At 42.1% G+C, this 23966-nt stretch overlaps 2 protein-coding genes across 2 annotated transcripts in view; one reads left to right on the top strand and one right to left on the bottom strand.

The window, feature by feature from the left end:
* Positions 1–2622: 2622 nt before the first annotated feature.
* LOC138979099 (uncharacterized) lies at positions 2623–23682 on the top strand. The gene is made up of 5 exons (XM_070351910.1): positions 2623–2663; positions 4529–4659; positions 9660–9755; positions 11375–11509; positions 22611–23682. Exons 1-5 carry the CDS (start codon positions 2623–2625, stop codon positions 23450–23452), a joined length of 1245 nt encoding a protein of 414 aa, XP_070208011.1. The 3' UTR covers positions 23453–23682.
* Positions 23462–23966, bottom strand: part of LOC138979098 (GATA zinc finger domain-containing protein 8-like) — a 1750-nt gene continuing 1245 nt past the window's right edge. The window contains exon 2 of the mRNA XM_070351909.1: positions 23462–23511. Within this exon, the coding sequence (XP_070208010.1) occupies positions 23462–23511 (50 nt within the window). The remainder of the gene's footprint in view (positions 23512–23966) is intronic.

The raw sequence follows: 23966 nt of genomic DNA, 5'->3' as shown, positions 1-23966 counted from the left end.
GTGACGATAAAGATGATAGTGGCGCTGTTACCCTTGACATATCACAAGACGGAGATAGTGACGATAAAGATGATAGTGGCGCTGTTACCCTTGACATATCACAAGACGGAGATAGTGACGATAAAGATGATAGTGGCGCTGTTACCCTTGACATATCACAAGACGGAGATAGTGACGGTAAAGATGATAGTGGCGCTGTTACCCTTGACATATCACAGGACGGAGATAGTGACGATAAAGATAATAGTGGCGCTGTTACCCTTGACATATCACAAGACGGAGATAATGACGATAAAGATGATAGTGGCGCTGTTACCCTTGACATATCACAAGACGGAGATAGTGACGATAAAGATGATAGTGGCGCTGTTACCCTTGACATATCACAGGACGGAGATAATGACGATAAAGATGATAGTGGCGCTGTTACCCTTGACATATCACAAGACGGAGATAGTGACGATAAAGATGATAGTGGCGCTGTTACCCTTGACATATCACAGGACGGAGATAATGACGATAAAGATGATAGTGGCGCTGTTACCCTTGATATATCCATTTACAAGTATGATTCACGGAAGGCAATGCCAGGTGTAAAAGTGTCGTTTTGACCATTAACACGTAAATGTATGTTTATCAACTTAAATGAAAACAATGACGAGTCGGGTAAGAATGACGCTGGAGATGATAATGGTGACACTGACATTTTGAACAATATTTCATTACTTGTATGTATGCAAAACGAATGTCTTTGGTGATGACAGAGTCTACTGAAGTTGACAGTGATGTTTTGTTGTAGCTCAACGTGTGGCGAGCAGTCAGACAGCGCGGGATCTAACACTAGAAGGCAATGTTTACCTCTTGTTGTTGTTTATGTGTGTGTGTGTGTGTGTGTGTGTGTGTGTGTGTGTGTGTTTGTGTGTGTGCGTGTGTGTGTGTGTGTGTGCGCGTGTGTGTGTCACACAAAGTATTGAACAAATATTTATGTATCGATTGAACATTAAATTTCCCTTCTTTGAGTCATGTGACGTCAAAGGCCTTCATATTTGGGCGTTTCAGGTTGACCGAAACTTCATACAACACACGTCATGTGTTTGATTGCATGTGCGTGTGCTCGTTCAATCGTCAAAACAACAACAAAGTCAGTATCTGAAAGGAATTCGATCGATGACATTTTAAATGTCATATTTTGGTCAACAACGCAAATAACGTATAATGAACGTTTTCCGGTGTTTTCACCAAACCTTCCTTTTTACATTTAGTCAAAACTTGACTAAATGTTTTAACATAGAGGGGGAATCGAGACGAGGGTCGTGGTGTATGTGTGTGTGTGTGTGTGTGTGTGTGTGTGTGTGTGTGTGTGTGTGTGTGTCTGTGCGTGTGTGTGTGTGTGTGTGTGAAGAGCGATTCAGAGTAAACTACTGGACCGATCTTTATGAAATTTTACATGAGAATTCCTGGGTATGATATCCCCGGAATTGTTTTCATTTTTTCGATAAATGTCTTTGATGACGTCATATCCGGCTTTTTGTAAAAGTTGAGGCGGCACTGTCACACCCTCATTTTTCAATCAAATTGATTGAAATTTTGGCCAAGCAATCTTCGACGAAGGCCGGACTTCGGTATTGCATTTCAGCATGGAGGCTTAAAAAATAATTAATGACTTTGGTCATTAAAAATCTGAAAATTGTAATTAAAATTATTTTTTATCAAACGATCCAAAAACAATTTCATCTTATTCTTCGTCATTTTCTGATTCCAAAAACATATAAATATGTTATATTTGGATTAAAAACAAGATCTGAAAATTAAAAATATAAAAATTATGATCAAAACTAAATTTCCGAAATCGATTTAAAAACTATTTCATCGTATTCCTTGTCTGTTCCTGATTCCAAAAACATATAGATATGATATGTTTGGATTAAAAACACGCTCACAAAGTTAAAACGAAGAGAGGTACAGAAAAGCGTGCTATGCAGCACAGCGAAACCCCTACCCCGCTGAACAGGCTCGTCAGTTTCACTCCGTTATGCACAAGCGGCGGACTACGGTCATAGTGAAAAAATGCAGTGCGTTCAGTTTCATTCTGTGAGTTCCACAGCTTGACTAAATGTAGTAATTTCGCCTTACGCGACTTGTTACATTTTTGTTGTCATTTGTAATTCATGGAATCGCATTATTGGTGATTTTGCGTAATCGGGAAAACTCTGCCCATAACGCGAAATGGGCAGCGTTTTGCCGAAAATGTGTAAAGGATTTTTAAACTTGCCCATTTGGCAAAATTGGCAGCCATACTTTGGTTTTAAAGTTCTCAACTACATCAGTTAATCATCCCACTTAGACAGCTAGACGGTAGAATGAATAGCTATCCCAATACTCGATCAGTTATGGCAATTAGTTATGCCAAAAAGTAGTAATGTTATTTTTCGTGCATTTTCGGAGTTATGCTCGACAAAGACAAACAAAAACAGTAAAACCAAAACGAGGGCGGCAAAGCAATGTAAATGCAATGTTCTGGTGACACAAAATGAGTTTGCGAAATGGACAAGTCTTAGAACGCATGATCGGCAAAACACTGCCGATTTCGCGTTATGGTTAGCGTTTTGCCGATTACTCGAAATGGGTAAAAAAGTTGACGATTCCGCGAATTCGGCAATTCCGTAAATTCGGCACGACATATATACGACTAGTGTCTGTGTGTCTGTCTGTGTATCTGTGTGTCTGTGTGTCTGTGCGCGATGCACGGCCAAAGTTCTCGATGGATCTGCTTCAAATTTGGTGGGCATATTCAAGTAGACCCGGGACACGACACAACCTGGTCGATATTTCAACACGTGCTCTCAGCGCGCAGCGCGGAACCGATTTTGGTTCCACCTCAGCTATTTTGGTTCCACCTCAGCTTACCCGGGCCCCCATACCGACACACCATAGCCGCTACACCACATCACAACGCCAAAGTTCTCGGTGGATCTTTTTCAAATTTGGACACCGTATTCAGCTACACCCCGGACACAATATCATCGATGAGATATTTCAACACGTGCTCTCAGCGCGCAGCGCTGAACTCATTTTCGTTTTTGTGTTCATTTCACCATTATAAGTAACTCTTCCTTATCTTCTCCAGTGTTTGGCGTTTATCTCCCTTCCTTCGTGTGGCTTTCCCGTTCAGTTGTAAGTTACTATTATTTTTAGAATGTCACTGCGCTGTCCACTGCGCTGTCCACAACGCTTCCCTTGCACCCGTAAGTTGTTCTTACTGTCAAAGTGAAAAGGTCGAATCAATTTATAGCCACGCGAAAAATACACTCTCACCTATCTCTATATATTTATAGATACAGATATGCATATATATATACGGCTTCTCTGTGTGTGTGTGTGTGTGTGTGGGCAAAAACCTATGTATTATAGAGTTCTGTTTGTGATGGGGTCTAGCGGCTTTTGTCTGTCTGTATGTTCTGGCATGTGAGAAGCCACAGCAGATGATATAGGGCTAAGAAATAAGCTCAAAAATTCTCAATCCCGTTTGACAGGACTTCGCCTTTCAAAGGTGATTGTGGTGAACCGCCACGCTGTCTGTCTCTGTCGCGCCGTTCACCCCAAATTCCCGTTTCTGAGGTACTATTTTTAGAATGTCACTGCGCTGTCCAGAACGCTTCCCTTGCACCCGTAAGTTGTTCTTACTGTCAAAGTGAAAAGGTCGAATCAATTTATAGCCACGCAAAAAATACACTCTCACCTATCTCTATATATTTATAGATATAGATATACATATATATATATACGGCTTCTCTGTGTGTGTGTTTGTGTGTGTGTGTGTGGGAAAAAACCTGTTGATTGTAGAGTTCTGTTTGTGATGGGGTCTAGCGGCTTTCGTCTGTCTGTATGTTCTGGCATTTGAGAAGCCACAACAGATAATATAGGGCTAAGAAATAAGCTCTAAAATGCTCAATCCCGTTTGACAGGACTTCGCTTGCAGAGGTGATTGTGATGAACCGCCACGCTGTCTGTCTCTGTCTCGCGATTCACCCCGGCGAAGCCGGGTATTCCTCTAGTAATATATACATTTGATAACATCATACCCCTTCGCAATGGAAAGTTGAGTCGGCACTGTGGCAAACGCATGTGCCCATCTTATTGATTGAAATGTTGGTCCAGCAGCCCTTGACCTAGCCTGCACTATGCTTTGAAAATATACATTAAACTGAATTTGCAAATAAAAAACACATAATCGGTATTCTTTAATTCGTTCTAATTTACGAAATGTATAGATATGTATATATTCGTTGTGCTTTAATTGAGAACGTACGTCCTCAAGAATACAGACACATCATTTTATGCAAAATAGGTTCCCTTATTGTACAACACCAAGTCCTGTCTCGGTCGATGGGTTTCAGTCAGCCAGGACCGTATATAGATGAAGACTAATCCGATGTGTTTACTTTCAACCTTAAATGCCGAGAGATTGGCTAAATGTTTTCAAAACATTTTAACTGCCATGTGGTTCTTTTTCTGATTACTTCTACAGCGAATGCCCAGAAGGCAGGAGAATTTGTGGCACGAGGAATGGGACATGCGCGGAAAACATTGGTCAAGAAGTCGTTACACAATCGTGTGAAGGGTCCGAGCCCTGTGGAGTGACGCTGACCATTAAGAAAGGTAAACGAATGTGACAGTGCCTACTGTTACAATGTTAGCATATCAATGTGTGGTTGGCATGTTTAGTGGCTATCTACAATTATTGTTATCGTCTTTCTCAAAGTGTGCTGACCTGGTGTGGAGCTGTGAGTGTTATCGTCTTTCTCAAAGTGTGCTGACCTGGTGTGGAGCTGTGAGTGTTATAGTCTTTCTCAAAGTGTGCTGACCCGGTGTGGAGCTGTGAGTGTTATAGTCTTTCTCAAAGTGTGCTGACCTGGTGTGGAGCTGTGAGTGTTATAGTCTTTCTCAAAGTGTGCTGACCTGGTGTGGAGCTGTGAGTGTTATAGTCTTTCTCAAAGTGTGCTGACCTGGTGTGGAGCTGTGAGTGTTATAGTCTTTCTCAAAGTGTGCTGACCTGGTGTGGAGCTGTGAGTGTTATAGTCTTTCTCAAAGTGTGCTGACCTGGTGTGGAGCTGTGAGTGTTATCGTCTTTCTCAAAGTGTGCTGACCTGGTGTGGAGCTGTGAGTGTTATAGTCTTTCTCAAAGTGTGCTGACCTGGTGTGGAGCTGTGAGTGTTATAGTCTTTCTCAAAGTGTGCTGACCTGGTGTGGAGCTGTGAGTGTTATAGTCTTTCTCAAAGTGTGCTGACCTGGTGTGGAGCTGTGAGTGTTATAGTCTTTCTCAAAGTGTGCTGACCTGGTGTGGAGCTGTGAGTGTTATAGTCTTTCTCAAAGTGTGCTGACCTGGTGTGGAGCTGTGAGTGTTATAGTCTTTCTCAAAGTGTGCTGACCTGGTGTGGAGCTGTGAGTGTTATAGTCTTTCTCAAAGTGTGCTGACCTGGTGTGGAGCTGTGAGTGTTATAGTCTTTCTCAAAGTGTGCTGACCTGGTGTGGAGCTGTGAGTGTTATCGTCTTTCTCAAAGTGTGCTGACCTGGTGTGGAGCTGTGAGTGTTATAGTCTTTCTCAAAGTGTGCTGACCTGGTGTGGAGCTGTGAGTGTTATAGTCTTTCTCAAAGTGTGCTGACCTGGTGTGGAGCTGTGAGTGTTATAGTCTTTCTCAAAGTGTGCTGACCTGGTGTGGAGCTGTGAGTGTTATAGTCTTTCTCAAAGTGTGCTGACCTGGTGTGGAGCTGTGAGTGTTATAGTCTTTCTCAAAGTGTGCTGACCTGGTGTGGAGCTGTGAGTGTTATAGTCTTTCTCAAAGTGTGCTGACCTGGTGTGGAGCTGTGAGTGTTATAGTCTTTCTCAAAGTGTGCTGACCTGGTGTGGAGCTGTGAGTGTTATCGTCTTTCTCAAAGTGTGCTGACCTGGTGTGGAGCTGTGAGTGTTATCGTCTTTCTCAAAGTGTGCTGACCTGGTGTGGAGCTGTGAGTGTTATAGTCTTTCTCAAAGTGTGCTGACCTGGTGTGGAGCTGTGAGTGTTATAGTCTTTCTCAAAGTGTGCTGACCTGGTGTGGAGCTGTGAGTGTTATAGTCTTTCTCAAAGTGTGCTGACCTGGTGTGGAGCTGTGAGTGTTATAGTCTTTCTCAAAGTGTGCTGACCTGGTGTGGAGCTGTGAGTGTTATAGTCTTTCTCAAAGTGTGCTGACCTGGTGTGGAGCTGTGAGTGTTATCGTCTTTCTCAAAGTGTGCTGACCTGGTGTGGAGCTGTGAGTGTTATAGTCTTTCTCAAAGTGTGCTGACCTGGTGTGGAGCTGTGAGTGTTATAGTCTTTCTCAAAGTGTGCTGACCTGGTGTGGAGCTGTGAGTGTTATAGTCTTTCTCAAAGTGTGCTGACCTGGTGTGGAGCTGTGAGTGTTATAGTCTTTCTCAAAGTGTGCTGACCTGGTGTGGAGCTGTGAGTGTTATAGTCTTTCTCAAAGTGTGCTGACCTGGTGTGGAGCTGTGAGTGTTATAGTCTTTCTCAAAGTGTGCTGACCTGGTGTGGAGCTGTGAGTGTTATCGTCTTTCTCAAAGTGTGCTAACCTGGTGTGGAGCTGTGAGTGTTATAGTCTTTCTCAAAGTGTGCTGACCTGATGTGGAGCTGTGAGTGCTATCGTCTTTCTCAAAGTGTGCTGACCTGATGTGGAGCTGTGAGTGCTATCGTCTTTCTCAAAGTGTGCTGACCTGGTGTGGAGCTGTGAGAGTTATCATCTTTCTCAAAGTGTACTGACCTGGTGTGGAGCTGTGAGTGTTATAGTCTTTCTCAAAGTGTGCTGACCTGATGTGGAGCTGTGAGTGTTATCGTCTTTCTCAAAGTGTGCTGACCTGGTGTGGAGCTGTGAGTGTTATCGTCTTTCTCAAAGTGTGCTGACCTGATGTGGAGCTGTAAGTGTTATCGTCTTTCTCAAAAGGTGCTGACCTGATGTGGAGCTGTGAGTGTTATCGTCTTTCTCAAAGTGTGCTGACCTGGTACGGGTTGAGACGGACGCTGATAAACAACAGCAGCGATAATAACAACACACACGCATACCAAGACAACAAACAAGCAAACCAAGGCAGCAACAAACAAGCAAACCTAGGCAGCAACAAACAAGCAAACCTAGGCAGCAACAAACAAGCAAACCTAGGCAGCAACAAACAAGCAAACCTAGGCAGCAACAAACAAGCAAACCTAGGCAGCAACAAACACGCAAACCTAGGCAGCAACAAACAAGCAAACCTAGGCAGCAACAAACAAGCAAACCTAGGCAACAACAAACAAGCAAACCTAGGCAGCAACAAACAAGCAAACCTAGGCAGCAACAAACAAGGAAACCTAGGCAGCAACAAACACGCAAACCTAGGCAGCAACAAACAAGCAAACCAAGGCAGCAACAAACAATCAAACCTAGGCAGCAACAAACAAGCAAACCTAGGCAGCAACAAACAAGCAAACCTAGGCAGCAACAAACAAGCAAACCTAGGCAGCAACAAACAAGCAAACCTAGGCAACAACAAACAAGCAAACCTAGGCAGCAACAAACACGCAAACCTAGGCAGCAACAAGCAAGCAAACCTAGGCAGCAACAAACAAGCAAACCTAGGCAGCAACAAACAAGCAAACCTAGGCAGCAACAAACAAGCAAACCTAGGCAGCAACAAACAAGCAAACCTAGGCAGCAACAAACCAAGGCAGCAACAAACACGCAAACCTAGGCAGCAACAAACAAGCAAACCTAGGCAGCAACAAACAAGCAAACCTAGGCAACAACAAACAAGCAAACCTAGGCAGCAACAAACAAGCAAACCTAGGCAGCAACAAACAAGGAAACCTAGGCAGCAACAAACAAGCAAACCTAGGCAACAACAAACAAGCAAACCTAGGCAGCAACAAACAAGCAAACCTAGGCAGCAACAAACAAGGAAACCTAGGCAGCAACAAACACGCAAACCTAGGCAGCAACAAACAAGGAAACCTAGGCAGCAACAAACACGCAAACCTAGGCAGCAACAAACAAGCAAACCTAGGCAGCAACAAACAATCAAACCTAGGCAGCAACAAACAAGGAAACCTAGGCAGCAACAAACACGCAAACCTAGGCAGCAACAAACAAGCAAACCAAGGCAGCAACAAACAAGCAAACCTAGGCAGCAACAAACAAGCAAACCTAGGCAGCAACAAACAAGGAAACCTAGGCAGCAACAAACAAGCAAACCTAGGCAGCAACAAACAAGCAAACCTAGGCAGCAACAAACAAGCAAACCTAGGCAGCAACAAACAAGCAAACCAAGGCAGCAACAAACACGCAAACCTAGGCAGCAACAAACAAGCAAACCTAGGCAGCAACAAACAAGCAAACCTAGGCAGCAACAAACAAGCAAACCAAGGCAGGAACAAACTAGCAAACCTAGGCAGCAACAAACAAGCAAACCTAGGCAACAACAAACAAGCAAACCAAGACATCAACAAACCAAGGCAACAATAAACTAGCAAACTAAGGCAATCCAAGACAACAACAAACCAAGGCAACAATAAACTAGCAAACTAAGGCAAACCAAGACAACACCAAACCAAGGCAACAATAAACTAGCAAACTAAGGCAAACCAAGACAACACCAAACCAAGGCAACAATAAACTAGCAAACTAAGGCAAACCAAGAGAAGCAACACTGAGGCAAAAAAACAATCACAGCAAACCAAGCCACAACAAACCAAGCCACAACAAACCAAGCCACAACAAACCAAGCCACAACAAACCAAGCCACAACAAACCAAGCCACAGCAAACCAAGCCACAACAAACCAAGCCACAGCAAACCAAGCCACAGCAAACCAAGCCACAACAAACCATGCCACAGCAAACCAAGCCACAGCAAACTAAGCCACAACAAACCAAGCCACAACAAACCAAGCCACAGCAAACCAAGCCACAGCAAACCAAGCCACAGCAAACTAAGCCACAACAAACCAAGCCACAGCAAACCAAGCCACAGCAAACCAAGCCACAACAAACTAAGCCACAGCAAACCAAGCCACAGCAAACCAAGCCACAGCAAACCAAGCCACAGCAAACCAAGCCACAGCAAACCAAGCCACAGCAAACCAAGCCACAACAAACCAAGCCACAACAAACCAAGCCACAGCAAACCAAGCCACAGCAAACCAAGCCACAACAACCCAAGCCACAGCAAACCAAGCCACAGCAAACCAAGCCACAGCAAACCAAGCCACAACAAACCAAGCCAAAGCTAACCAATTTTATTTATTTATTTGGTGTTTAACGTCGTTTTCAACCACGAAGGTTATATCGCGACGGGGGAAGATGGGATAGAGCCACTTGTCAATTCTTTCTTGTTCTTGTTCTTGTTCTAATCAAAAATTTGCTCCAGGGGCTTGCAACGTAGTACAATATATTACCTTACTGGGAGAATGCAAGTTTCCAGTACAAAGGACTAACATTTCTTACATACTGCTTGACTAACCAACAGAAAGCAAACGCCTGATGACGTTAAAGTGAGTCATTGGGAGAGAAAGAAAGACACTGACAGAGTAATACAAATACACATTATAAGAGAATTGTTACGGCACAAACATGTGTTTCTGTTTCTGTGTCATCCAGTACGTCAATGTGACGGCGGGACGTACTCTTGCTACGTGTTTTCGTCTGGGAATGTTAGCAACTACGATGTTGCCTCACTCACAGTGTCTGTTAAAGGTAAGTAACCCTGCTCAATGTGTACTTTTAACTCACCCTGCTCAATGTGTACTTTTGACTCACCTTGCTCAATGTGTACTTTTGACTCACCCTGCTCAATGTGTACTTTTGACTCACCCTGCTCAATGTGTACTTTTGACTCACCTTGCTCAATGTGTACTTTTGACTCACCCTGCTCAATGTGTACTTTTGACTCACCCTGCTCAATGTGTACTTTTGACTCCGTAACACTATGTGACTCTTGTTCACTTCTCTACTTGCTTTTGATTGGGGAGCTGAGAACAATGTGTCGACGATTTTTGTTGTTGAAGTAAAGAAGTAATCTGCCAACTAACGATATAACTACAGCAGGTTGACGAGATTGATCTTGATGACGTAGCTGATGACTTGGAGACTGGTACTGTATGAGCCACTGTTGAAAACCCTCCACCAAACCTGGCAGCATTAGCTGATAACGACTTGACTGATATCGGCCAACTTCATTTTATGATCATTTGATCGAATTCAGGACTTGCGTCAAAAGATAATGAAAACATATCTATCAGCATTGCAAACATGTTGAATCCAAACGAAATATATCAACAAAACCTACAAAATGACATACAACATAACTATATTTGGTGTATACGGATTTGACCATTGCTGGTATCGTTGTGACGTGACATGACACTGTTCCCCAACTTGAGACAACCTCCCGTTTAACTTCAATGTCTTTGGGCCTTGCTTTGATCTTTTCATAAAAAAACAAGACTGTTGCATTTGTTTCTATCCATCCCTGTTTGTGTCATTGCCTTCCCAAGTCAGAGGGGTTGGGTTTGGGTCACAGAGTAGGGAACTGCCATTTGATTTATTCATTTAACAGCTGTGAGGCTAGAGTAGTTGACGTTTTGACTCTGATTCATGTTAATTAATGATGTGGGGCTAGGGTAGTTGACGTTTTGAGTCTGATTCATGTTAATTAATGATGTGGGGCTGGAGTACCTGACGTTTTGAGTCTGATTCATGTTAATTAATGATGTGGGGCTAGAGTACCTGACGTTTTGAATCTGATTCATGTTAATTAATGATGTGGGGCTAGGGTAGTTGACGTTTTGAGTCTGATTCATGTTAATTAATGATGTGGGGCTAGGGTAGTTGACGTTTTGAGTCTGATTCATGTTAATTAATGATGTGGGGCTAGGGTAGTTGACGTTTTGAGTCCGATTCATGTTAATTAATGATGTGGGCTAGGGTAGTTGATGTTTTGAGTCTGATTCATGTTAAATAATGATATGGGGCTAGGGTAGTTGACGTTTTGAGTCTGATTCATGTTAATTAATGATGTGGGGCTAGGGTAGTTGACGTTTTGAGTCTGATTTATGTTAAATAATGATGTGGGGCTAGGATAGCTGACGTTTTGACTCTGATTCATGTTAATTAATGATGTGGGGCAAGGGTAGCTGACGTTTTGAGTCTGATTCATGTTAATTAATGATGTGGGGCTAGGGTAGCTGACGTTTCGAGTCTGATTCATGTTAATTAATGATGTGGGGGAGCATTTTCTTGTCTTGTTACCTTGATGGCAGCTCTAGTTAAGTACACACATTCCATCTGAGTGTTCTGAATTTTGTTTTGCTCAGACTGTGAGGATAACACGCACGGCCCGGAATGCTTGGACACGTGTGGTCGCTGTGCTGGTAACCAAACGTGCAACACTACCACTGGTCAGTGTTCGGCTTGTCTGGCTGGATGGACACCTCCACTCTGCAAAACAGGTATACACTGTGTTGGTGTGTGTGTGTGTGTGTGTGTGTGTGTGTGTGCGTGTGTGTGTGTGTGTGTGTGTGTGTGTGCGTGTGTGTGTATGTGTGTGTGTGTGTGTGTGTGTGTGTGTTTGTGTATGTGTGTGTATGTGTGTGTCGGGAGGGGTGGGGGGGGGGGCGGGGTCTTACACAGTGCAGGTGTCTACTTTGACATATTTGACTTACCTGAGTAATCAGGCGTGCTGGGCGTAGACACAACACTCAACGTTGAGGTTATCTCATATGTTTTTGAAGCCAGAACTTTGAAACGTTGCACACTCCTAGAGTTTGGTGATCTACCGACATGACCCCACTTTGGGTCACAGCAGGGTCATGTTCAGCTCGAAAAAAACGTGACATTGATATTTTCTCTGATGGTATGTAAACTAGAGCCCCCAAATGTCACGCACTTGTAGCTTGGTTTTGGGTATCTTCAGACATAAAACAAATGTTTCATGTTGTCGTTAAATTTTAAAGTTACTGAACCTGTCACGTTCAGGTTCACGAAGCCCCTGCGGCTTTCAGTTATGCCTCAGGCAGATATCCGTTTGTTAAAAAACGGAGTTTCACTACCTTTCATCCAAGGAGTCAAAAACTGCAAATGTTTTAACGAATTAATGTTGGTCTGCCTCCGGTCAAGGAAGAGTCGCCCTCAAGTAGGCTCACGTGATGTCTCGCCCGTGAACTAATTACGTCAAAAGCCTACCTGATAGTCTATTAGTCGAGAGAGGGAGGATTTGTTCTACCTTGGTTACTTTATAAGCCATTGTGTTTGATTACATAAGAACGTTCTAAAGAATAGTATGTGGGTCCATTTTGATTACAAAGCAACGTTGTGAAGAATGGTATGTGGGTCCATTTTGATTACAAAGCAACGTTGTGAAGAATGGTATGTGGGTCCATTTTGAGTACATAGGAACGATGTGATGAACGGTGTGTGGGTCAATTTTGATTACATAGGAACGTTGTGGAGAATGGTATGTGGGTCCATTTTGATTACATAGGAACGATGTGATGAACGGTGTGTGGGTCAATTTTGATTACATAGGAACGTTGTGAAGAATGGTATGTGGGTCCATTTTGATTACATAGGAACGTTGTGAAGAATGGTGTGTGGGTCCATTTTGATTACATAGGAACGTTGTGAAGAATGGTGTGTGGGTCCATTTTGATTACAAAGGAACGTTGTGAAGAATGGTGTGTGGGTCCATTTTGATTACATAGGAACGTTGTGAAGTATGGTATGTGGGTCCATTTTGATTACATAGGAACGTTGTGAAGTATGGTATGTGGGTCCATTTTGATTACATAGGAACGTTGTGAAGAATGGTGTGTGGGTCCATTTTGATTACATAGGAACGTTGTGAAGAATGGTATGTGGGTCCATTTTGATTACATAGGAACGTTGTGAAGAATGGTGTGTGGGTCCATTTTGATCACAAAGGAACGTTGTGAAGAATGGTATGTGGGTCCATTTTGATTACATAGGAACGTTGTGAAGTATGGTATGTGGGTCCATTTTGATTACATAGGAACGTTGTGAAGAATGGTGTGTGGGTCCATTTTGATTACATAGGAACGTTGTGAAGAATGGTGTGTGGGTCCATTTTGATTACATAGGAACGTTGTGAAGAATGGCATGTGGATCCATTTTGATTACATAGGAACGTTGTGAAGAATGGTGTGTGGGTCCATTTTGATTACATAGGAACGTTGTGAAGAATGGCATGTGGGTCCATTTTGATTACATAGGAACGTTGTGAAGAATGGTATGTGGGTCCATTTTGATTACATAGGAACGTTGTGAAGAATGGTGTGTGGGTCCATTTTGATTACATAGGAACGTTGTGAAGAATGGTATGTGGGTCCATTTTGATTACATAGGAACGTTGTGAAGAATGGTGTGTGGGTCCATTTTGATTACATAGGAACGTTGTGAAGAATGGTATGTGGGTCCATTTTGATTACATAGGAACGTTGTGAAGAATGGTATGTGGGTCCATTTTGATTACATAGGAACGTTGTGAAGAATGGTGTGTGGGTCCATTTTGATTACATAGGAACGTTGGGAAGAATGGTATGTGGGTCCATTTTGACATGCGGCTCACAACCTCCAGCTAGAGAACGTCATCACGGGAAATGCTAATTACGTTTTGACGGGAGATTAAAACTGACAAACTGCACAAAGGTTCTGTTGGCTGTCAACACTTAAAGTATATAATTTTAGGACATTGTGAGATAGTTGTGGGAAGCTCCTGTCTTTTTATATTGTAATCTGCGACAAAAAGACAAATAATTGCTGTCAATGGTGCGACTTACGTATAGGCACTGCATCTTTAGGCTCATAGCATGAAAATGTTTGGTGGAAATGTTTTATCACTATATACTAAAAATATCCACAGAGCTATCAAGGAAACAAGTTTTGATTTCATCAAAATATGATGTCATTGTTAAATGTGAGGTCACAGCTTATAGTACCTGCTATTCAGACTTGGTCGTGTGACAGACGTTTTCTTCCACACGAGATTACGTTGATTGTCTAACGAAGCCGTCAGGCTTTCCTTCTTTGCCACTGTGAACAGCTCAGATCATGGGTAATTTTAACACCTTCACATTTAAATGCTTATTTTATAGCCATCCATCGAATTGAGAAGAAAACAAAGCATACTAAACTGCTAAGCATGAATCAAACAATAAGAAAATAAAAAGAACCAACAGCATCGTTTTGTATGTGTGGGTAGTAAACACGTTTTATTTACAAAACACGGCGGAAAATGGCGACAAATTTGTTGCACAGCGACAGGTCACTTTCTTCAACCAAGGCCAGTACTTTCATACATGACAAAGGAAAGCAAATATGGCCTGAATAATAAAGTTATAGTGTTCCTTTGCGTGTCTGAGTGATAAACTGTTTTAACAAACTATCTTCTGGAACGTAATTGCACTCAGCAGATTTGTCTTCCGCTCATAACTTTCGTGTCACACGGTCTTTGCGACAAACAGATAGATCGCATTCTCGCAGAAAATCATTGACAACACAGACCAGTCATTTTTAGCATTGCATTTGGGAAGGGCTACTATTATAGTGTGTTTTAAGAAAGAAAAACATTACAGTATCGGCAGAACACGACCAAATGAGTTTTCGTGTCACAGCGTTATGGGCGTGAGATTGTGTTCTCACACTGTAGCAAAATCATTGACAACACAGACAAGTCAGTTTTAGCATAGAAGGCTACTATTATAGTGTGTTTTAGGAAAGAAAAACATTATAGTATCAGCAGAACACGACCAAATCATGACAAATGAGTTTGCGTTTTGGGCGTTATGGGCGTTTTTTCACACTGCAGATCATATCTCAAAAACTACGGAGTGGATCTTTATGAAATTTGATATGGATATTTTTGACTAGATTTACTCATATAATGTTTTTCCGTTTATTGATAGGACAGTTTGATGACGTCATATTTTACCGTTTGCCAAAAGGTCGAGGCAGCACTTTCACAGTTACAGTTTTTCATCAATTTGATCGAATTTCTTATCACACAATCTCAGATCTAGGCCGGATTATGGGATTGCATTTCAGTTTGGTCACTTAAAGTTTTGTTATTGAAATGTTTGTTCGAAATATGTCATTTTTTCAAATTTTTAAAAACTAATATTTGAAACAAAAAATTTACATTGGTGTATTCCCTATTGCGTCCTGTATCTAAAACTATATAGTTTTGTTGTTTTGTATTGATAATTATGCTTAAAAATGAAGAAAACCGATAAATAACCACTATCTTTATTTATGAAAAAAGACACTTAAAAACAACTTCTATCTATTCCTTACCATTTTCTGATTCCAAATATATATAGTTTCATGGTGTTTGACGTTGAAAATAGGCTAAAACTTAACAAACTCGGATCGTTGAATGGAAATTATACTTCCAAGCTCCGTGCAGCTGACAACATGATAAAAACACGTCATTTCAAGTGTGGAACACGCTCATGACGTCATACTGAAAGGTGATGAATTATGGCTTCACCTTGCGATGTTTCATTTCAAACATGGTAACATTTTTAAAGGGGTTTCTTTCTCAGATTTCTGTTTGCCCTCTGTCTGTCTCTCTATGTCTCCGTCTGTCTGACTGATTCAATTAAATGTGTAATTACTTAGTTTTGCAAAAGTCAAACTAAGTAGGATATACCTAATTGATTCAGGTCTCTAAATTCTTATTGTAAAATTGTGAGTTTTATTCAAAACAAATTTAATTGGTGTTTTAAACTCAATAATGGGGCATGCTGTGATGAGTAGAAGAATGTGTGCTTACGAGCAGAAAAAGCCCATCAAAGTCAAGAATCGTGTTTTTCTTTTTCTATTTTCACCTTGTAGCTTTATACAGACACTAAGCAACAGTGTAGTTCCACTTCCAGTGCAATATCTTGTACTTTAATTTTGACCATCTGTGTAACACTTCAGTGACCCATGATCTGAGCTGTTCACCACTACTAAAGCAAACGTGTGCAAGATTGTATGTTACACGCTTTAGAGCATGTGCAAGAACGGATTCAAACTCGAAATCGTCCCACCAAAAGCCCCAAAATGCACACACGACTTTTATTTCTCCTGCTGTTGTCGTGTCTTCTCTTTACAAATTCTTCAACGCTGAGAATACTGAAAACGGCATCCCAGACTACAGTACTGTTTCCATACGCGAGTTTAGCTTCCCTTGGAAAGTGGCTCGCTCAGGAGGCCTGTTAGTCTGAAACTAGAAGGACAGAGTTCTGAACATAGATGACAAAGACCCCGGAAAGAACAAACATTTCGCGGATGCAGACACAGAAAGACGTCATGAAGAATGGAATGCTTCAAAAGATACAGACTGTGACGATGACTGTGACGTCATTCACATATACCGAGACGTCATTCATAGTTGTTCGTTCACTTTCGTCAAAAAGTAGATCTCTCCACAATGGCTGCTCCTGTGTTTAGGTTTATCAAGCGTGAGTACGCAAAACGTGTTTGTTCTCTCCTCTGTTGAAGCTGTGAGACATAATCGCCATTACGAGCTAGTCGTGTGACAGAGAGTGTTCTTGCACACTCGACTGCTGCTGTTTCACTCCGGCTAAAGCCGTCGTGAAACATCTACAGTCTCGTGTGCAAGAAAGCTCTCTGTCACACGACTAGCTCGTAATAGCGGGTAATGATGTATACATCAATTTTTATTTCCGACTTAATTGTATATGTATTGCAATTGTGTTAAAGTGTGTAAATGATATTGTTACACAGTCAATAATGTTGTGTTGTCGTAATTTCTTCGTAAGCTTAATTAAATTGTATGATTCCAGTATCTAAATAAGTATAACCCCTTATCATTTGTGTCACCTTTAATGAAGTTTTACTTTCCAGTTATGCTTGTTTGTATCACGAACAGCTTATCACTGTGTGTCACCTGTAATGAAGTGTTACTGTACAGTCATGCTTGTTTGTATCACGAACAGCTTATCACTGTGTGTCACCTGTAATGAAGTGTTACTGTACAGTTATGCTTGTTTGTATCACGAACAGCTTATCACTGTGTGTCACCTGTAATGAAGTGTTACTTTCCAGTCATGCTTGTTTGTATCACGAACAGCTTATCACTGTGTGTCACCTGTAATGAAGTGTTACTGTACAGTCATGCTTGTTTGTATCACGAACAGCTTATCACTGCACTGTGTAAGACCACCTTGAATTCAACTGCTAACGCCATTCATCGCCTTACTCAAAACTTCTTGATTAGATACAACCTTAATATATTCTAAATACAAGTGACCAAATGCCATTCAATGGATATAATGTTCACTTGCTCAACTAAGACAACGATTAAAACATATCTGTGACAAAGAATTCGAAAAATAAAACTCAAAAACAGCATATCTTTGAGTGAAATGAAACAAAAACTAAGGGGGGGGGGGGGGGGGGAATCTCTAGTTGACGAAGTACATGTCGTACGTTTTCAGTCACGCATACTTAATGCGGGGAAAAGAACTAGCTTCGCGCATGAATATTGTTTTGTGGAAGGTCTCGGTGAGAGAAACACAAACACCAGTAGGTTTGTGTTGAAACAATACGTTTCTGAATGAAAACGTCTTGATCAAGGGATACAAATGTTGCACACCTCGTCTTGATCAAGAGATACAAATGTTGCACACCTCGTCTTGACCAAGAGATACAAATGTTGCACACCTCGTCTTGACCAAGAGATACAAATGTTGCACACCTCGTCTTGACCAAGAGATACAAATGTTGCACACCTCGTCTTGACCAAGAGATACAAATGTTGCACACCTCGTCTTGACCAAGAGATACAAATGTTGCACACCTCGTCTTGATCAAGGGATACAAATGTTGCACACCTCGTCTTGACCAAGAGATACAAATGTTGCACACCTCGTCTTGATCAAGAGATACAAATGTTGCACACTTCGTCTTGATCAAGGGATACAAATGTTGCACACCTCGTCTTGATCAAGAGATACAAATGTTGCACACCTCGTCTTGACCAAGAGATACAAATGTTGCACACCTCGTCTTGACCAAGAGATACAAATGTTGCACACCTCGTCTTGACCAAGAGATACAAATGTTGCACACCTCGTCTTGATCAAGGGATACAAATGTTGCACACCTCATCTTGATCAAGAGATACAAATGTTGCACACCTCGTCTTGACCAAGAGATACAAATGTTGCACACCTCGTCTTGATCAAGAGATACAAATGTTGCACACCTCGTCTTGATCAAGAGATACAAATGTTGCACACCTCGTCTTGATCAAGAGATACAAATGTTGCACACCTCGTCTTGATCAAGAGATACAAATGTTGCACACCTCGTCTTGACCAAGAGATACAAATGTTGCACACCTCGTCTTGACCAAGAGATACAAATGTTGCACACCTCGTCTTGATCAAGAGATACAAATGTTGCACACCTCGTCTTGATCAAGAGATACAAATGTTGCACACCTCGTCTTGATCAAGAGATACACATGTTGCACACCTCGTCTTGATCAAGAGATACAAATGTTGCACACCTCGTCTTGATCAAGAGATACAAATGTTGCACACCTCGTCTTGATCAAGAGATACAAATGTTGCACACCTCGTCTTGATCAAGAGATACAAATGTTGCACACCTCGTCTTGATCAAGAGATACAAATGTTGCACACCTCGTCTTGATCAAGAGATACAAATGGTGCACACCTCGTCTTGATCAAGATATACAAATGTTTCACACCTCGTCTTGACCAAGAGATACAAATGTTGCACACCTCGTCTTGATCAAGAGATACAAATGTTGCACACCTCGTCTTGATCAAGAGATACAAATGTTGCACACCTCGTCTTGATCAAGAGATACAAATGTTGCACACCTCGTCTTGATCAAGAGATACAAATGTTGCACACCTCGTCTTGACCAAGAGATACAAATGTTGCACACCTCGTCTTGACCAAGAGATACAAATGTTGCACACCTCGTCTTGATCAAGAGATACAAATGTTGCACACCTCGTCTTGATCAAGAGATACAAATGTTGCACACCTCGTCTTGATCAAGAGATACAAATGTTTCACACCTCGTCTTGACCAAGAGATACAAATGTTGCACACCTCGTCTTGATCAAGAGATACACATGTTGCACACCTCGTCTTGACCAAGAGATACAAATGTTGCACACCTCGTCTTGACCAAGAGATACACATGTTGCACACCTCGTCTTGATCAAGGGATACAAATGTTGCACACCTCGTCTTGATCAAGAGATACAAATGTTGCACACCTCGTCTTGACCAAGAGATACAAATGTTGCACACCTCGTCTTGACCAAGAGATACAAATGTTGCACACCTCGTCTTGATCAAGGGATACAAATGCTGCACACCTCGTCTTGATCAAGAGATACAAATGTTGCACACCTCGTCTTGATCAAGAGATACAAATGTTGCACACCTCGTCTTGATCAAGAGATACAAATGTTGCACACCTCGTCTTGATCAAGAGATACAAATGTTGCACACCTCGTCTTGACCAAGAGATACAAATGTTGCACACCTCGTCTTGACCAAGAGATACAAATGTTGCACACCTCGTCTTGATCAAGAGATACAAATGTTGCACACCTCGTCTTGATCAAGAGATACACATGTTGCACACCTCGTCTTGACCAAGAGATACAAATGTTGCACACCTCGTCTTGATCAAGAGATACAAATGTTGCACACCTCGTCTTGATCAAGAGATACAAATGTTGCACACCTCGTCTTGATCAAGAGATACAAATGGTGCACACCTCGTCTTGACCAAGAGATACAAATGTTGCACACCTCGTCTTGACCAAGAGATACAAATGTTGCACACCTCGTCTTGACCAAGAGATACAAATGTTGCACACCTCGTCTTGATCAAGGGATACAAATGTTGCACACCTCGTCTTGATCAAGAGATACAAATGTTTCACACCTCGTCTTGACCAAGAGATACAAATGTTGCACACCTCGTCTTGATCAAGAGATACAAATGTTGCACACCTCGTCTTGATCAAGAGATACAAATGTTGCTCACCTCGTCTTGATCAAGAGATACAAATGTTGCACACCTCGTCTTGATCAAGAGATACACATGTTGCACACCTCGTCTTGACCAAGATATACAAGTGTTTCACACCTCGTCTTGACCAAGAGATACAAATGTTGCACACCTCGTCTTGATCAAGAGATACAAATGTTGCACACCTCGTCTTGATCAAGAGATACAAATGTTGCACACCTCGTCTTGATCAAGGGATACAAGTGTTGCACACCTCGTCTTGATCAAGGGATACACATGTTGCACACCTCGTCTTGATCAAGAGATACACATGTTGCACACCTCGTCTTGATCAAGGGATACACATGTTGCACACCTCGTCTTGATCAAGGGATACAAATGTTGCACACCTCGTCTTGATCAAGGGTTACAAATGTTGCACACCTCGTCTTGATCAAGGGTTACAAATGTTGCACACCTCGTCTTGATCAAGGGATACAAATGTTGCACCCCTCGTCTTGATCAAGAGATACAAATGTTGCACACCTCGTCTTGATCAAGGGATACAAATGTTGCACACCTCGTCTTGATCAAGAGATACAAATGTTGCACACCTCGTCTTGATCAAGAGATACAAATGTTGCACACCTCGTCTTGACCAAGAGATACAAATGTTGCACACCTCGTCTTGACCAAGAGATACAAATGTTGCACACCTCGTCTTGATCAAGAGATACAAATGTTGCACACCTCGTCTTGATCAAGAGATACACATGTTGCACACCTCGTCTTGACCAAGAGATACAAATGTTGCACACCTCGTCTTGATCAAGAGATACAAATGTTGCACACCTCGTCTTGATCAAGAGATACAAATGTTACACACCTCGTCTTGATCAAGAGATACAAATGGTGCACACCTCGTCTTGATCAAGAGATACAAATGTTGCACACCTCGTCTTGACCAAGAGATACAAATGTTGCACACCTCGTCTTGACCAAGAGATACAAATGTTGCACACCTCGTCTTGATCAATGGATACAAATGTTGCACACCTCGTCTTGATCAAGAGATACAAATGTTTCACACCTCGTCTTGACCAAGAGATACAAATGTTGCACACCTCGTCTTGATCAAGAGATACAAATGTTGCACACCTTATCTTGATCAAGGGTTACAAATGTTGCTCACCTCGTCTTGATCAAGAGATACAAATGTTGCACACCTCGTCTTGATCAAGAGATACTCATGTTGCACACCTCGTCTTGACCAAGAGATACAAATGTTGCACACCTCGTCTTGATCAATAGATACAAATGTTGCACACCTCGTCTTGATCAAGAGATACAAATGTTGCACACCTCGTCTTGATCAAGAGATACAAATGTTGCACACCTCGTCTTGATCAAGGGATACAAATGTTGCACACCTCGTCTTGATCAAGGGATACACATGTTGCACACCTCGTCTTGATCAAGAGATACAAATGTTGCACACCTCGTCTTGATCAATGGATACACATGTTGCACACCTCGTCTTGATCAAGGGATACAAATGTTGCACACCTCGTCTTGATCAAGGGTTACAAATGTTGCACACCTCATCTTGATCAAGGGTTACAAATGTTGCACACCTCGTCTTGATCAAGGGATACAAATGTTGCACACCTCGTCTTGATCAAGGGTTACAAATGTTGCACACCTCGTCTTGATCAAGGGTTACAAATGTTGCACACCTCGTCTTGATCAAGGGATACAAATGTTGCACACCTCGTCTTGATCAAGGGTTACAAATGTTGCAAACCTCGTCTTGGATATCTGGCATATTTTCCTTCCGTTAGATGTTCAGGTCGCCATGGCTAGGTATACACGTTAACATCGACCGTCGGGTATCCCAGGACTCAGAGGTGTGTAACGCATATGTATTTTAGATCGGCGGATATACGGTTCGTAGTGTTATTGTTTTTAAAAGCGGGTTGAACTTCTATAGCTTTAGGTTGCTTTTCATGCGTAAATTCCTTTTATGACTGAAATATTTCAAAACAACATTTTTGGGGGAACAAGTTGACAGCATTTGTTGTGGACACTAACCATGCCCACTGCGGTGGTAATGCATTTGTTTACATACATACTTACCTACTTACCTACTTACTTACCTACTTAAGTACTAACTGACTGAATTGCTCACCTACATACTTAGTCATATACTTACTCACTGAGGCCCTGACTGACATACGTCCTAGATTATTCACTCACTGACTCACTTACTTGCTAACATACTTCTCTGCATGTGTTTCTTCTTTACTACATGTGTTGCTAGATACCTCATGCGGTGTAGAGTCGAGTTGAGGTCACAGAGAATAACACTGTCATTGTCTTCAATGTTCAGCTAGAGCAGCAGATGGTGTTATTGTGATTCACATTTGGTTGGTAAAGATAGGTCGAGTAAGGTTTGATCTTATTGTACACACATGGTGTGTCTACACGTAAATCTCAGCTTACTGACTCTGTCCTTCTAGCGGTGCCCGAGGAGCCACTGCTGACCCCAGAGCAGAAGGTGGTGGTGGGTGTTCTGGCGGGTGCCCCCCTCTCCTGGGCCTTCATCGCTACCCTTATCCAGATATGTCAGATCCTTGGCAACGCAGGGTGGCTGCCCTTTGTTTCTCTAGGAGGCAAGAAAGAGGAAAAAGGCAAGGACGCAGAAGAGTCTTCAGATGAAGAAGAACCGCCTTCAAAATGTTCCCGATTCCTCAATTGCATGTTTTGCGGAGGTGCTGGCGTGTGTCTTCTGAGCTTTCTGTTCTGTATCTCGTGTGGGAAGCTGATGTCGAAAAAGTTTACCTGGCAAAAGGAGAAGGTCATTCAAAATGACGCTGAATCAAAGGAGCCAGAGTCGTCTCTAGCAGACCATGGTAGGACAGAAGAGATGGCACAGAAGGAACATCCAGGGGAGGAAAGTGAAGACTCTGCTGATATCCCTATATATCCTACTGAATCCGACAAGGAGAGAACACCAAGCAGCGAGGGCCTTCTCAATCCAGATGAAAGTTTAGATCAGGAAGAAGTGATACAACAGTCCTATCAAAAGGATATCGTTGACGGGGAGCACACGGTAACATCACAGTCGCATGTGCCCAAGACAGACAGAGCCAAATTCACCTCCCAATATTTCGATACAGCGAACTGGCTGACGACACCTTACGGCGAGCTCTCACAATCAAGGTCCACAAGTACCTCAGCTACAAATCTGCGTCAATTCGACAGTAGACATTTTCCCATTGATAAGTCAAAGAGTCAACGGGAGATCAAAAAGCAAATGAGTGTTATTGAAATAGAAGAAGAAAAAAAGAATGTTATATGATTCGTCCCTTCAGAGCAAATTGTGAGTGAAAGCAAAGAGCATTGGAAGAACGTTGTAGGCTAGTGGAAATATTCCACACATACAACGAGGTTTCATGTTGCACAGTCCAGCAGTGCTCATCCCTATATTTAACCGTGCTGAAGAAATTAAAATGCCTGCTTTGTTCATCATCATCATCATCATCATCATCATCATCATCATCATCATCATCATCATCATCATCATCATCATCATCATCATCATCATCATCATCATCATCATCATCATCGTCGTCGTCGTCATCGTCGTCATCATCATCATCGTCATCATCATCGTCGTCGTCGTCATCATCATCATCATCATTGTCATCATTACCATCATCATCATCATCATCATCATCATCATCATCATCATCATCATCATCATCATCATCATCATCATCATCATCATCATCATCATTATCATCACTATCTTCACCATCATTATCATCATCATCTTCATCACCACCACCATCATCATCATCATCATCATCATC

Source organism: Littorina saxatilis, linkage group LG10, assembly GCF_037325665.1.
Source record: "Littorina saxatilis isolate snail1 linkage group LG10, US_GU_Lsax_2.0, whole genome shotgun sequence".
Classification (NCBI taxonomy): domain Eukaryota; kingdom Metazoa; phylum Mollusca; class Gastropoda; order Littorinimorpha; family Littorinidae; genus Littorina; species Littorina saxatilis.
The sequence above is the reverse complement of the archived record's forward strand: the minus strand, read 5'-3'. Positions and strand labels throughout refer to the sequence as shown.